This window comes from Eriocheir sinensis, chromosome 19 (genome assembly GCF_024679095.1).
Source record: "Eriocheir sinensis breed Jianghai 21 chromosome 19, ASM2467909v1, whole genome shotgun sequence".
Taxonomy (NCBI): Eukaryota; Metazoa; Arthropoda; class Malacostraca; order Decapoda; family Varunidae; genus Eriocheir; species Eriocheir sinensis.
Window position 1 is genome coordinate 16,429,154 of NC_066527.1, and position 15,857 is coordinate 16,445,010.

Consider the following 15,857-nt stretch of genomic DNA (forward strand, 5'->3'; position numbering starts at 1 on the left):
AAGGGAATGCATTTGTGGAGAAAACGATTAAACAAGTGGAAAGAGAGAACATTTAATACACACAAAGAATCAAAACTTACTGAAAACATTGAAGGAAAAGGATTTGGTTGTGATCAGGAAATGCAAAAAACAAGATTGACAAGATACGTAGAAAACAATAGAAAAATAGAAAAGAAATATTGTAACTTAAACAAGTGGAAAGAGAGAACATCTAATACACACAAAGAATCAAAACTTACTGAAAACATTGAAGGAAAAGGATTTGGTTGTGATCAGGAAATGCAAAAAGCAAGATTGACAAGATACCCGTACATAGAAAACAATAGAAAAAGTGAGATATTATAACATTTTGCACAAGTAAAAAGAGAGGTCAACTTATGTCAACACAGAAACAGACTTAGTGAAAAAAAAAAAAAGAGAATTGATCGGTTTTGAATTGTGATCAGGAAATGTGAAAAGCACGATTGACAAAACACAAGGAAAATAATTGAAAAAAAATAGAAAAATGAGATATGGTAACATTTTACACGTGTCGAGGGAACAACTTGGAACTACAAAGAAACAGACTTACTGAGAGAACGCAAAGAAGATAACTTGATTTGTGATCGCGATGTTTAGCCAAAAAAGTGACAAGATAGAGTTAGTGAGTTGCTAGAGAGTGAGTGAGCGTTAAATTAAACAAAAAATAAACGCAATGCAGAAAGAAAAGGATTACGCTAAACCAGACGTGTGAATGTAAAGAAAAAATAAAAGGAAAGAAAAAGATTAAGCTGTAAGAAAAAATCAGTTCCTTAAATCAAACAGTTGATGAATAAAATTTGCTAAGTGGAATCCTGCGACAAAAAAAAAAAGATAAAAATGAAAATAAATAAAAAAAATAAACAAGTTTTTTTGTCACTGAATGATAAGCTGCGATCAAGAGAGAATATTAAAAGCTTGTGCGTATACTTACTGTTGAGAAATAGATAACACACACACACACACACACACACACACACACATTCATATAAACCAGCAGAAAATATATTCGAATAAATAACTAGATAGAAAGTTATGTGTGCGTGTGTGTGTGTGTGTGTGTGTGTGTGTGTGTGTGTGTGTGTGTGTGTGTGTCGGCACATTTATCCATCAATTTTCGTTCACACTTGTCATTTACTTAATTTGGTGGTGGTAGTAGTAGTAGTAGTAGTAGTAGTGGTAGTAGTCGTGGTGGTGGTAGCAGTAGTGGTAGCAGCAATAGTAATAGTTGTAGAAGGAGTAGTCCTAGTAGTAGTAGTAGTAGTAGTAGTAGTAGTAGTAGTAGTAGCAGTAGTAGTAGTCGTGGTGGTGGTAGTAGTAGTGGTAGTAGCAATAGTAATAGTTGTAGAAGGAGTAGTCTTAGTAGTAGTAGTCTTAGTAGTAGTAATAGTAGTAGTAGTAGTAGTCGTAGTAGTAGTCGTCACAACCACGCATCGAACACATAATTGACCACAACAAGAGATGGCAAAACAGCCCTCAAGAAAACAAAGAAGGTGAATCTCAAAACATGCAGGGAACAAACAAAAGTCATCCTGCCAGACCTGACGAGACAACCAACGCCCTCCAGGAACAACCAGAAGCTAATAATGGAGTGTGCATCTCACGTGTGGGGGGCTCCACTCACACAGCTCTCTTGGACAGCGTGGAGTCTCTTCGTCTCATCAGCTCCCCTCCTCTTACTGACAGCCTTTTACCTCTTAAATTCCGCCGCCATGTTGCATCTCTTTCTATCTTCTATCGATATTTTCATGCTGACTGCTCTTCTTAACTTGCTAACTGCATGCCTCCCCCCCTCCCGCGGCCCCGCTGCACACAACTATCTACCCAAAGCTCATCCCTATACTGTCCAAACCCCTTATGCACGAGTTTACCAGCATCTCCATTCTTTCATCCCCTTCACTGATAAACTCTGGAACAGCCTTCCTTCGTCTGTATTTCCTCCTGCCTATGACTTGACCTCTTTCAAGAAGAGTGTATCAGGACACCTCTCCACCCGAAATTGACCTCTCTGGTGGCCACTCTATACTTTTCACTATATGGGAGCAACAGTTAGCGGGCTTTTTTTTTCTCCATTTTCTTTTTGTTGACCTTGAGTTGCTCTCTGTGCTGTAGAAAAAAAAAAAGTCACACCCAACGGACGCATGCACCTGGCTGGCTGTGACGAAGATAAATGACATTAGCCTCAACACTACTTCACACCTGCCGCTGCCCTGAGGTGTGTGTGTGTGTGTGTGTGTGTGTGGCTGGTTGGCCCGTGGAAGGTCCCCCAAACACGTGTATTTACCTTTGTGGCTGTGTAACGCCCTTCGTCTGCGTAAACAGGCCAAGAAACAAACTTACTAATAACACGGAAAGAAAATTATGTAGATGTGGTCAGCAAATTTAGAAAGGAAGAGTAACAAGATACATAGAAAATAATGGGAAGCAATAAGAAATAACCTTATGCAGCAGTGGAAAGAACTTTGAACTACACGTAAAGAAACAGTCTATTTCTTCCTTTTCTTCGACTTCCTTCAGCTGGATGTTGAAGGATGCTTAACATGACGTGACTGTAGGACCCTTGCATTTTCATAGGCCTAGTGTTAGATTGCCCAGGCTTCTTCTGCACCGTGAAATTTACCCACAAGAGAGAGGAAGAGAAAGAGACGAAGTAGATGAATAAAGAAAATGACGAAAAGCCCACTAATCGCTCCTACAAAAGCAAATAAAAGTAACAGTCAACAGAGGTCAATTTCGGGTGGAGAGGTGTCCTGATGCTCCCCTCATGAAAGAGTTCAAGTCGTTGGCAGGAAGGAATACACACAAAGGAAGGCTGTCTCAAAATTACCAGTGAAAAGAATGAAAGAATGAAGATGCTGGTTAAATCTTGCATAAGGGATTTGGATAGCGAAGGAGTGATGCAAGAACACTCACCCCACACACTACACACGCGTTTCAAACTCTCCTGCAAACCTTAGTATAATAAAAAGGTATAATCGGGTTTAATCAGGTGTACGAGAGAGCGTGTAGGTTACTTAATCTAACCTAATCTAACACCAAACTAAGCTAACCTAACCTTCACAGAACTGCCCTAATCTTCCCTAGCCTACATAGACCAGACGAACCAACACATAACTAACCTATCCCAACCTAATCTAACACCAAACTAAGCTAACCTAACCTTCACAGAACTGCCCTAATCTTGCCTAACCTACATAGACCAGACGAACCAACACAAAACTAACCTATCCCAACCTAATCTAACACCAAACTAAGCTAACCTAAGATGACCCGTGAAAAAAAATGTATTATGTACTGAATTTAAGGCCCCATATTCACAAACATTTCGGAGCTTACACACCCACATTTGATAAGTCATTCACAGAGGTTGTTATTGTGGGTATTTCTTGGGGTATTTTCATGGGCCTAGTGTTAGATTTACCCAAAAGAGAGAGGAAGAGAAAGAAACGAAGTAGATGAAGAGGAAATAGAGAGAGAAAAAGAGGCGAATCAAAGGGAGGGAAAGAAAGATAGACGAAGTAATGAAGAGGAAGAGGAAATAGAGAAATACAGAGGCGAACCAAAGAGAGGGAAAGGAAGAGAAAAAGTAGATGAAGAGGAAGAGGAAATAGAGAAATAGAGTCGAACCAAAGGGAGGGAAAGGAAGAGAAAGAGACAAAGTAGATGATGAGGAAGAGGAAAAAGAGAAAAAGATGAACCAGAGAGAGAGAGAGAGAGAGAGAGAGAGAGACTTAAAGTAGGCTACGTCGTACGCCTGGCAGCGCCGCCTGACCACCACCGCCGCCGCCGTCGCTCGTGATCTCCGTGGTCGTCGGCGAATTAAAGAAACAACCCTTTTTCACGACTCCTGTAGGGACTGGCGGGGCATGCCTGGTCACGTACTGCAGGCCAGACACTCATCCACACGACCCGACGCCCAGCCATGCCCGCGGGAGGGAAAGACGGGAGATAGGAGGGAAAATGTGAGGGAGGGTAGGGAAGGGACGGGAAGGGGAGATGACTGTGTATGTGTGTGTGTGTGTTTGTGACGCTTTGGCGCTGTGTGTGTGTGTGCCAAGACGCGCGTGTGTGTGTGTGTGTGTGTGAGAGAGAGAGAGAGAGAGAGAGAGAGTCTTTGCTTCGTGAGTTATGATGCTTAGACATTCCTCTATTCTCTCTCTCTCTCTCTCTCTCTCATTAATCGTATTTTCTTCACTTCGTAATTGCTGTCCTGTGTGTGTGTGTGTGTGTGTGTGCGTGCGTCACTGGATTTTTTCGTGTTTTGCATATGCCTGTGTGTGTGTGTGTGTGTGTGTGTGTGTGTGTGTGTGTGTGTGTGTGTGTGTGGAGTACCGCCCGTCAACCCCGTTATAGCACCGGGGTCGCACTAACGGGGTTTCTTCCACCCTTTGAAGTTTTCCTCCACGCGCCTCATGACGTCACTCCTCCCATTATGCCTCCTCCTCCTCCTCCTCCTCCTCCTCCTCCTCTCTATCCATCCATCCATTTCCCTCTTGCGTCTGTCTGTCTGTCTGTCTGTCTGTTATGTATTATATGTATATCTCCACTTTTTTATTTTCTTCCTCTTCCTCCTCCTCCTCCTCCTCCTCCTCCTCCCCCCCTTCGTCCTTCTCTGGTCTCGTTTTTTTCCTCTTCTTTTTTTTCCCTTCCTACTCCTGTTTAGCAATTTTTTCTTATCTCCCTTTTTCTTCCTCTTCTTTCTATTTTCTTCCTCTTCCTCTTCGTCCTTCTCTGGTCTTGTCTTTTTCCTCTTTTTTTCCTTCCTACTCCTGTTTAGCTTTTTTTTCTTATCTCCCTTTTTCTTCCTCTTCTTTCTATTTTCTTCCTCTTCCTCCTCCTCCTCCTCTTCGTCCTTCTCTGGTCTCGTTTTTTTCGTCTTTTTTTTCCTTCCTACTCATGTTTATCTATTTTTTTCTTCTCTTCCCTTTTTCTTCCTCTTCTTTCTATTTTCTTCCTCTTCCTCCTCCTCCTCCTCTTCGTCCTTCTCTGGTCTTGTCTTTTTCCTCTTTTTTCCTTCCTACTCCTGTTTAGCAATTTTTTCTTCTCTTCCCTTTTCTTCCTCTTCTTTCTATTTTCTTCCTCTTCCTCCTCCTCCTCGTCTTCGTCCTTCTCTGGTCTCGTCTTTTTCCTCTTTTTTTATCCTTCTGTTTATCTATTTTTTTCATCTCTTCCCTTTTCTTCCTCTTCTTTCTGTTTTCTTCCTCTTCCTCCTCCTCCTCCTCCTCTTCGTCCTTCTCTGGTCTCGTCTTTTTCCTCTTCTATTTTTTTCCTTTCCTACTCCCGTTTATCTATTTTTTTCTTCTCTTCCCTTTTCTTCCTCTTCCTCTTCTTCAACCTCCTACTGTCTCATTTTCCTCCTCCTTCCTCCTCCTTTTCCTCCTCCTTTTTTTCCTTTTAACTATTTTCTCTTCTCTCCCCTCCTCTCGCTCTTCCTTTTCCTCCCTTTTCCCTTTCTCTTCTCATTAGATATACACTTTACTACTACTACTACTACTACTACTACTACTACTACTACTACTACTACTACTACTACTTCTGCTGCTGCTGCCGCCACCCCACCCACACCTCTATCTTATCTCTCACTATCTGTTTTATTTATTGTCACCTCTCTCTCTCTCTCTCTCTCTCTAGATAGTTTTGAAGTTTGTGCGATTCTTAGGTAATGGAAGAAGTAATAGAGAGAGAGAGAGAGAGAGAGAGAGAGAGAGAGAGAGAGAGAGAGAGAGAATAAAGAAAATAACAGATGAAGTAGGGCAAAGAAAGGAATGATGGATTTTTTCTACTATTGTTATTATTATCATTATTATTATTATTATTATTATTATTATTATTATTATTATTATTATCATGTTTCGCAAAGCAAACTAACACTTGTACCAGTGTTTTTATTATATACTTTTATTTGCCTTCATTCAGTCACACACACACACACACACACACACACACACACACACACAAACACACACACAAGAATAATAATGAGAAAAACCGGATACATGTTCAGTGAAAACCAGAAAAAAGAAGAAAAAGAAAAAAAGGTTGATGATAAGCAAGATGAAGATAAAAAAGAAGAAAAATATAAGAACCGGATACAGCCAAAATGAGAGGAAAGAAAAAAAACGATGACAAGGAAGAAGAACAAGGAAAAGCAGAACGATAATACACACACACACACACACACACACACACACACACACACACACACACACACACACACACACACACACACACACACACACACACACACACACACACACACACACACCTGGTTGGACAGGTGTGTGTAACGACAGGTGTTTGAAGAGAGAAACATCAAAGACACCGATCGAGAGAGAGAGAGAGAGAGAGGTAGAAGGGTTGTGGCGGTGGTGGGGGAAGTTTGATTGCCTAGTTATTCTCTCTCTCTCTCTCTCTCTCTCTCTCTCTCTCTCTCTCTCTCTCTCTCTCTCTCTCTCTCTCTCTCTCTCTCTCTCTCTCTCTCTCTCTCTCTCTCTCTCACACACACACACACACACACACACTTTAGGACATTTTGTATTTGAAAACATTTAAGATTTTTTTTGTGGGTGGTAGTAGTAGTAGTAGTAGTAGTAGTAGCAGTAATAGTAGTAATATCAGTTGTAGTTATATTAGTAGTAGCAGTAGTAGGTGTAGGAGGAGAAGGTTGATTAGCAGTAGTAGTAGTAGTAGTAGCAGTAGTAGTAGTAGGGGTGGGGGTAGGGGGGGACTTTAGTTAGTTAGTTTGGGGCAGTGGGCTACTTCTCCCTCCCTTCTTCCCCTCCCCTCCCCTCTTCCCCTCTTCCCCTCCCATCCCTCACTTTTAAGAGAGTGTTGTTGATGGGTTTAGCAGAGCACCTCCCCTTCCCTCCCCTTCCTTACCTTTCCCTTCCCTCCCCTTCTCTCCCCTTCCCTCTCCTTCCCCTTCTTCCCTTTTAATCCCCTTCCTCTTCTATCCTCCTTTCTTCTTTTTCTTTCCCCCTTGTCCTTTTCTCTCTCCATCCCTTTCCTTTCGCTCTCCATTCCTTTCCTTCCTTTCCCTCCCCTTCCCTCGCCTTCCTCTTCTTTTCCCTTTTGATCCCTTTCCTCTTCCATCCTCCTTTCTTTTTTTTCTTTCTCCCCTCTCCATCCCTTTCCTTTTCCTCCCCTTTCCTCCCCTTCCCTCCCCTTCCCCTTCTATTCCCTTTTGATCCCCTCCTTCCTCCTTTCTTTTTCTTCCTCACCTTGCTCCTTTTCCCTCTCCATCCCTTTCCTTTCCCTCTTCTTTCCTCTCCTTCCCTTCCCTTCCCTCTCCTTACCTTCATCTCCCCTTCGTTCACTTTTAATCCCTTTCTCTTCTTTCCCCTTCCTTACCTTTCCTTCTCCTTCCCTTTCCTTACCTCTCCTTCCCTTCTGTTCTTCTTTCATCCCCCTCCCTTCTGTCCTTTCTCCTCCCCTCTTTCTCTCTATTCCATCCATTTCTTTCCACTTTCCTTCCTTCCGTTTCCTTCCCTTCCCCTTCCCTTCCTGTCTCCCTTCCCTCGTCTCTCATTCCCTTTATCCCTTTCCTCTCTTCTTTGCCTCCTTCATCTCTTTTCCTTCCTTCCTTTCTTTCTTCCTTTCCTTTATTTTCCACTTTTTCCTCTTCTTTCTCCTTCCCTTTCCTCTTACTTTCCCTTTCCTTTTCTTTCCTTGCCTTCCTTCTTACATTATCCTCCTCCTCTTCCTCCTCCTCCTCCTCCTCCTCCATAATAGGCCGAACTTCTTGACGTAATAATAATAATAATGATAATAATATTGTTTTTATTATTTATTTTATTTATTACCTGGATAAGCCGGACAATCTTAATTTCTATATAATTATGCAAGTGTGAGGGAGGGGGAGGAAGGGGGGGAGGGGGGGGCAGGTGTTCTCTCTCTCTCTCTCTCTCTCTGCAGCTGCGGACAAATATCGATCTTGCTGACTCCGTGATAAAAAAAGAAAGGAAAAATGATACGAAAAAGAAAGAAAGGAAAAAGTGGAGATAAAAAATAATGCAAAAAAGATGAAGAAAGGAAAGGAAAGTGTGAAGAAAGACGAGAAAGAAAACAAGAAAGGAAAAAAGTGAAGCAAGAAAAGAAGGAAAAAATTTGGAGGGAGAAAAAATGATGAGGAAAAGAGGAAGACAGGAGAGGAAAAAGTGAAGAAGAAAAGAAGAAAAGGAGATAAAGAAGAAAAGAAGGAAAAAAATTGGAGGAGAAAAGGTGATGAGGAAAAGAGGAAGAAAGGAAAGGAAAAGTGAAGAAAAAAAGGAGATAAAAAAGAAAAGAAGGAAAAAAATGGAGGAAGAAAAAGTGATGGGGAAAAGAGGAAGAAAGGAGAGGAAAAAAGTGAAGAAAAAAAAGGAAATAAAGAAGAAAAGAAGGAAAGAAGAAAGAAAAGAATCGAAGAAAGGAGGGAAAAGTGAAGAGAAAAAGTAATGTTAAAAATGAGAAAGAAAAGAACAGGAAAGAAGAAAGAAAATAATGACAAAAAACGAAAGGAAAGTGTGAAGGAAGAAAAGAAGGAAAGTAAGAAAAATCAGAAAAAAATAATAATAATGAAAAAATGAAAGGAAAGAAAGAAAATAATGAAAACAAAAAAGATGGAAAACAGAAAGAATTGGTAAAGGAAAAACTACAAAGCTGAAAATGAAAATAAACGCGAATGAAAAGAATAAAAAGAGAAATAGTGAAAAAACAAAGAAAATGGAAAAAGAAAAGAAAAGAAAGGGAGAAAAAGGAAGAATTAGAAAAGGGAAAAACTGCAAAGCTAAAAATGAAAATAATCGGGAATGAAAAGAATGAAAAAAGAAAGGAAATAGTGAAGAGAGAAAAGAAGGAGAGAAAGATCAAAAAATAATGAAAAAACAAACCAAAAGAAAAGTAAAAAAAGAAAATGAAAAAGCTGAACATATAAAGACAAGACTCATGAAAATAAAAAAGAATGAAAAGAATAAAAGAGAAATAGTGAAAAAACAAAGAAAATGGAAAAAGAAAAGAAAAGAAAGGGAGAAAAAGGAAGAATTAGAAAAGGGAAAAACTGCAAAGCTAAAAATGAAAATAATCGGGAATGAAAAGAATGAAAAAAGAAAGGAAATAGTGAAGAGAGAAAAGAAGGAAAGGAAGAAAAAAATAATGAAAAAAAAACGAACCAAAAGAGAAGAAAAAAAGAAAATGAAAAAGCTGAACATATAAAGACAAGACCCATGAAAATAAAAAGAATGAAAAGAATAAAAAAATAGTGAAAAAAACAAAGAAAATGGGGAAAGAAAAGAAAAGAAGTGGAGAAAAAAGGAAGAATTAGAAAAGGGAAAAACTGCAAAGCTAAAAAATGAAAATAAAAAGAATGAAAAGAACGGAAAAAAAGAAAGGAAATCGTGAAGAGAGAAAAGAAGGAAAGCAAGAAAAATAAAAAATAACGAGAAAAACGAACCAAAGGAAAAGAAAAAAGAAAATTAAAAAGCTGAACATATAAAAACAAGACTCATTCGGTCATTCCACCCCCCTGCGCGTTTGACATACGGCTCAGCGCGGCAATGGGTGGGGCGGCGACCGGCGGCTACTTCTATTTCTTTTTTCAGGACACTTGTGGCTCGGCGGTATCCCTTGAACCTCCTGCATGAATAATTATCCTCCCCGTGTTTTCCAGAGGCCGTGTAGTAATATCGTTTTTCGGGATGACTTTTCTAACAGAGCGGTGGATAGAGGTGGTATAGTCCGTTTCATTCCGTCTGTCCACTCGCGATCGTAGATGTGGCACCTGCGCATTGTGAGTTCGTGATTGCGTGAAGATCAACTTTATATTTTCAGTGATATATTTGAATGTTCGTGTATACAAAAAACCCTCAAGTCTTTTTTATATGAACCGCAAACGTGCCGATTTGCATCGATAATCTACTATATAAGCACACGAAAGAACAATTTGTATATCAAACAGTATAGTCTGATCATACTCGAACGCTTCATAACCTTTCAGATACCTATATTTCATCTCATTCAGGTACATAAAGTGACATCCGACTCGGGAAGTGCCTATACATTAGGAATTTTTATGTGTTGCATGTAAACAGCTTGGGTAGCTTAATATTCTAAATAGCCTAGCATCGCATTCAACAGTTATTTACTATTTCATGTTATTTCGATTAATAATCATTATTTACATCCAGTAAATTATGGAGATATCCTTTACATGCGCTTGCAGAGCCAGATGTCTTTTAATATGCCTGAAATGAGCTATCAATCAATTAATTTGAAAAACCACAGATCGTTCGAGCATGATGTGACTATGTTATTTGATACAAGTTTGTCTTTTCCTGTGCTTGTATGTTAGATTATCGATGCAAATGACTGAGTTTTTTTTTATACATAAATATTCAAATATATTATTGAAAAATAAGCTTGAATGTCTATCACAACAGTTGATTTTCACGTATTCACGAACTAGAAATGCGCAGGTGCCACATCCATCAAAATTCCCGCTTTGTTGGTGGACAGACGGAATGAAACGGACTATAGTATTCCTTTTTTATAGTGAAGAGATTAATGAAAAAAGGATAAAATATCAAGGCAACGAGGGAGTGTCTGGATAGAAAGTTGGAAGCTCTTCTGCCGTGGCCATCCCCTGGTGGAGGCTCTTAGGAGCAGGCGTCGATGATGAGGAGGAGGAGGAGGATAAAAAATAAAAGATAATTATCCACCGTGTTTTTCAGAGGCCGTGTAGTAATATCGTTTTTCGGGATAACTTTTCTAACAGAGCGGGGGGGGGGGGGAATACGGGTGTGAGTTTTATTTTTTATTTATTTATTTATTTTTTTATGTATATATACAGCGGAGGAAGCAGTTCAAGGGAAAATATAAAATAAACATCTACCGCGCGTTTCAGAGGCCGTGTTGTAATCGTTTTTCGGGCTAACTTTTCTAACAGAGCGGTGGATACGGGTGTGAGTTTTCGTTTTTTATTTTTATTTTTTTATTTATTTATTTTATTTATTTATTTATTTATTTATTTTTATTTTTATACAGCGAAGGAAGCAGTTCAAGGGAAAATATAACATAAATATCCACCGCGCTTTTCAGAGGTCGTGATTTATCGTTTTTCGAGAACAATACTTTTTTTTTTTTTTTTTTTTTTTTACTATGAAACAAACAAAAAAAAGATGTAGGAGTGGTCAGCGTGCGGGCGTGGTGAACCCCTGGGCGTAGGTTTGACGTCGGTATCTTTAAGGGGCTATTACACTGGGCAAATTTCCCGTGGATCTTCAGTCAAACCACAATTTCTGCTAGCGTGGTTTTCATTTGTTTCTTGTTATTGCTGATGATAATGATGGTGAGTAATACCGTCGTCCTTCAGTGAAATCTACCGTAGCTTTGGAAGATCGTGGACACGTCAGAAAACCACGGAAATATAAGAACCACGCCAGCGGAAATCGTGGTTTGACTGAAGATCCACGGAAAATTTGCCCAGTGTAATAGCCCCTTTAGACGCTTCTGCCTCTCAAATCAATTATTTCTAAAGGCTAAAATAGAGGCAAAGCGCGGTCTCATGAGTGTCTTTTTACCTTCATAGTACAGAGGCTTGGTCAAACTAACATCAGGGTCATAAAACTACCCATGGAAAGGCCCGCGACTCTTACGAAAGCCTTGTTAAATGTATGTGCTGGGGCGGCGAAATGTTTAAGAATATGACTCTATTAATAGATTGGTATTATAAGACACTTTCGCTTCTCACATCATCTATTTCTTAACCCGTCCGCTGCGATTGGCACGAATTTCTCCTTCCCTGATAGCCTGGTAACATATAGTCCCAGGTCTTTCTCTGCCTCTCTGGTGGATAGTGGGGTGTTTCCCATGTGGTATTGGTATGCTGGGTTTCCCCTCCAAAGGTGCATGACTTTACATTTCTCTTCATTGAATTGTAGCAGCCACTTTTTGTTCCGTTTCTGTAGCTTGGTGATGTCTTCTTGTAGGAAATCCGCAGTCAAGGGGTTTTAAGGTCAAGGAGAGGGTCAGTCGGGTTCTAATGAGTGTTTCTTCTGGTTGACGGTACAGAAGAAGGTTCAAACTACCCCAGGAAATGCCCACAACTCCTACGAAAGCCTTGTCAAATATGTGTTCTTTGGTGGCGAAATATCTTGCAATACGACCCAAATTGTGAGTCCCACCGAAACACGATGAATTTTCAAACCATCGTTCAGTGGCGGAAGATTACCCACATGCAGCCCAGATCTTCACTCAACCCTAACTTCAGCGACATCATTCAAGAGGAGCACCGAGGGGCAGCATGGGCCAAGCAAGTCATACATCACGGCAGCCACTATAAAGAAAATCCGCTTGCTCCACGAACGTCCTGGAGTCGCCCAAGAGGCCCTTCAAGACAGCCTTCCAGCACCTAGAAAAATAAAAAGAACAGGGGGGTTGAGGAGGAAAGAGAGGGGGCGTGAATTGGCGGGGGAGGAAGGGGGAGAGGGGGAGGAGGAGGAGAGTGACTTCCCCCCCTGCCCCCCGCCCTCAGGAAGGACTCACCACCTAGTCATGAGTGAAATGGAGTGTTTTTTTTTAGTCCGTTTCAGAATAAAAAGGAAAACAAAACAGTGAACAAAAATAAAGGAAACAGTGAAGAAAGGCAAGAATGGAAGTAAGAAAAAATAAAAAAGGAAAAAAAACGAAACAAAAATGGAAAAAGAAAATATAAACCTACACATGCAAGTCCCATTCTTCTTCTTCTTCTTCTTCTTCTTCTTCTTCTTCTTCTTCCTCTTCTTCTTTGGTTGTGTTGTAGAAAGAGGGTAGAGGGTGTGGGGGGAGGGTTATTATTACTATTATCTGTCATATTCTTTGTTTTATCATTATTATTATTATTATTATTATTATTATTATTATTATTATTATTATTACTGTTACTATTACTATTCCTGTTGATGTTGTCAGGTGCAGTGTTATTTACGTAAGGAAGGTGTGTGTGTGTGTGTGTGTGTGTGTGTGTGTGTGTGTGTGTGTGTGTGTGTGATACAAAAGCTTCCCGACTCACAAACGATTCAGAGACAGAGACAGAGAGATAATACATAAACAAAGACGAATGAAGAAAAGATTAAGCTGGATATCACATGGAGGAGAGACAGCAAGCGAATATCATGGTTTAGGGAACAGACAAAAAAAGGCTCAAGGTTATACCAATGGAGCAGTAAGTAGCGGGCTTTTTTTTTTTCATTATTGTTTTCTTTTTTTTTTACGCCCTTGCACTGTCTCCTCTGCTGTAAAAAAAAAAAAAATGACGATGAAACAGAAGGGTGGACTCAGGCAGCTCACAACATGGGTACAACTTATAACAGATGGACAGTGAATGTAAGAGGATGGCAGCCTTGGAAGTAAGAGAGAAGCAGCCTATATTCTCAGATGCTTTTGACTCATAACTATTTTCTTCCTTTCTTCTCTTTCTCCTTTCCTCTCTTCCTTCCTCTCTTATTCCTTTCTTTCTTTTCTCGTATTTCCTGTATTTCTTCCCTCCTTTGTTTCTCCTCTTTTCCTTCTCGCTTTCTTCTTTTCTTTCTCCTCTTTTTCTTCTCTCCTTCCTTTCTTTCTTCTTTCCTTTCTTCTCTTTCTCCTTTCCTCTCTTCCTTCCTCTCTTATTCCTTTCTTTCTTTTCTCGTATTTCCTGTATTTCTTCCCTCCTTTGTTTCTCCTCTTTTCCTTCTCGCTCGCCTTCTTTTCTTTCTTCTTTTATTTCTCCTCTTTTTCTTCTCCTTCCTTTCTTTCTTCTTTCCTTTCTTCTCCTCCTTTCCTCTCTTCCTTCCTCTCTTATTCCTTTCTTTCTTTTCTCGTATTTCCTGTATTTCTTCCCTCCTTTGTTTCTCCTCTTTTCCTTCTCTCTTTCTTCTCTCCTTTCTTTTCTTTTCCTCCCCGAGACCACAAAGGAGATTAGTCGGGTTCTCAGAAATGGTTTGAACATTCACGGTGCAGAGGCCTTGTTAAACTATCACTAGGCTCATAATCATAAAACTGCATATGGAAATACTAACACAGCAACGATTTCGAAAGACTTATCAACAACCTAACCTAACCTAACCTTCCACAGATACCCTCAAACTCCCTCTCTTTCTCGCCCCGTTTAAAGTTTCCTTGCAGAACCTAACCTAACCTAACCCTTCCAAAATCACCCTCAAACTATTTCTCTCTCTTTAGCCTTGTTGAAGTTTCCTTGCACAACCTAACCTAACCTAACCTTCCCTACACACTAAAATTCTTTCCCCACCCCTTCCCTGCTCAACCTTACCCTCAAACTCCCACACTCACACCCTCAAACTCCCTCTCTCTCTCGCCCCACATAAGTTTCCTTCCACAACCTAACCTAACCTAACCCTCCCCCACACACTCATTGAGGGTCGTATTTTAAAACATTTCATCGCCCAAGTTCACATATTTGACAAGGCTTTCGTAGGTGTTGTGGGCATTTCCACGGGTAGCTTTATGACTCTTGTGGTAGTTTAACCCTTCTTCTGTACTGTGAGCCTAAAGAAACACTCATTAGAGCCCGATTGATCCCCTCTTTGACCTTTAGAAATAGTTGATGTGAGAAGCGAAAGTATCTTATAATACCGACAATTTAACTCTTTCTCTCCCCCCACCGTTCCTTGCACAACCTAACCTAACCTAACCTAACACTCCCTTCCACACACTCAAACACTCCCTCTCTCCCCCCACCCGTTCCTTACACAACCTAACCTAACCTAACACACCCTTCCACACACTCAAACACTCCCTCTCTCCCCACCTGTTCCTTTACAACCTAACCTAACCTAACCTAACACTCCTTCCACACTCAAACACTCCTCTCTCCCCACCGTTCCTTACACAACATAAACTAACCTAACCTAACACGCCCTTCCACACACTCAAACACTCCCTCTCTCCCCCCACCCGTTCCTTACACAACCTAACCTAACCTAACCTAACACTCCCTTCCACACACTCAAACACTCCCTCTCTCCCCCCACCCGTTCCTTACACAACCTAACCTAACCTAACCTAACACTCCCTTCCACACACTCAAACACTCCCTCTCTCCCCCCACCCGTTCCTTACACAACCTAACCTAACCTAACCTAATACTCCCTTCCACACACTCAAACACTCCCTCTCTCCCCCCACCCGTTCCTTACACAACCTAACCTAACCTAACGTAACCTAACACTCCCTTCCACACACTCAAACACTTCCTCTCTCCCCCCACCCGTTCCTTACACAACCTAACCTAATCTCTCTCTCGCCCCCAGATGCACCCGGCGGCCCTGTGCGAGAAACAACGGAATGACGGCCTGAACTACGAGTACGGCTGGGTGGGGTTCTTCAAGCCAGAGGTGGTGCCAGGCCTTAGCAAGAAGTGCCACTCGGTCTACGAAATGGTGAGTCCTCGTCTACTACTGTTACTACTACTATTACTACTTTTTTTTACAGAAGAGGAGTCAGTTCAAGGGCATAAAAAAAAGTAACGTGAAAAAAAAAGCCCGCTACTCACTGCTCCTAAAAAGAGTTAGAGGAGTGGCCGAAAGATAGGTAAAAAACTACTACTACTACTACTACTACTACTACTACTACTACTACCAAACTAACCTAACCCTCTGGAAGGAAGGATACAGAATGAAAAGAAAAAAAGGAAGGGAGAGTTATGGAGAAATAGATGTGAAAAAGAGAGAAAGAGGGAGAACGAAAGAAAGAAAGGAGAGGTGAAGTTACGAAGAGGAATAAGAGAAAGGGAAGAGAAGGGGGAAATGAGGAAGGAAGGGGAGGGAAGGGAAGATAGGGGAAGTGGAATGTACTGTGTGTGTGTGTGTGTGTGTGTGTGTGTG

General features: G+C 40.8%; 1 protein-coding gene across 2 annotated transcripts in view; it reads left to right on the forward strand.

The window, feature by feature from the left end:
* The window catches only part of LOC127000793 (E3 ubiquitin-protein ligase ZNRF3-like), a 52,355-nt gene that overhangs the window by 11,763 nt on the left and 24,735 nt on the right, over positions 1-15,857 (forward strand). For both annotated transcript variants that reach the window (XM_050864840.1, XM_050864841.1), the window contains exon 2: positions 15,285-15,413. In XM_050864840.1, the coding sequence (XP_050720797.1) occupies positions 15,285-15,413 (129 nt within the window). The remainder of the gene's footprint in view (positions 1-15,284; positions 15,414-15,857) is intronic.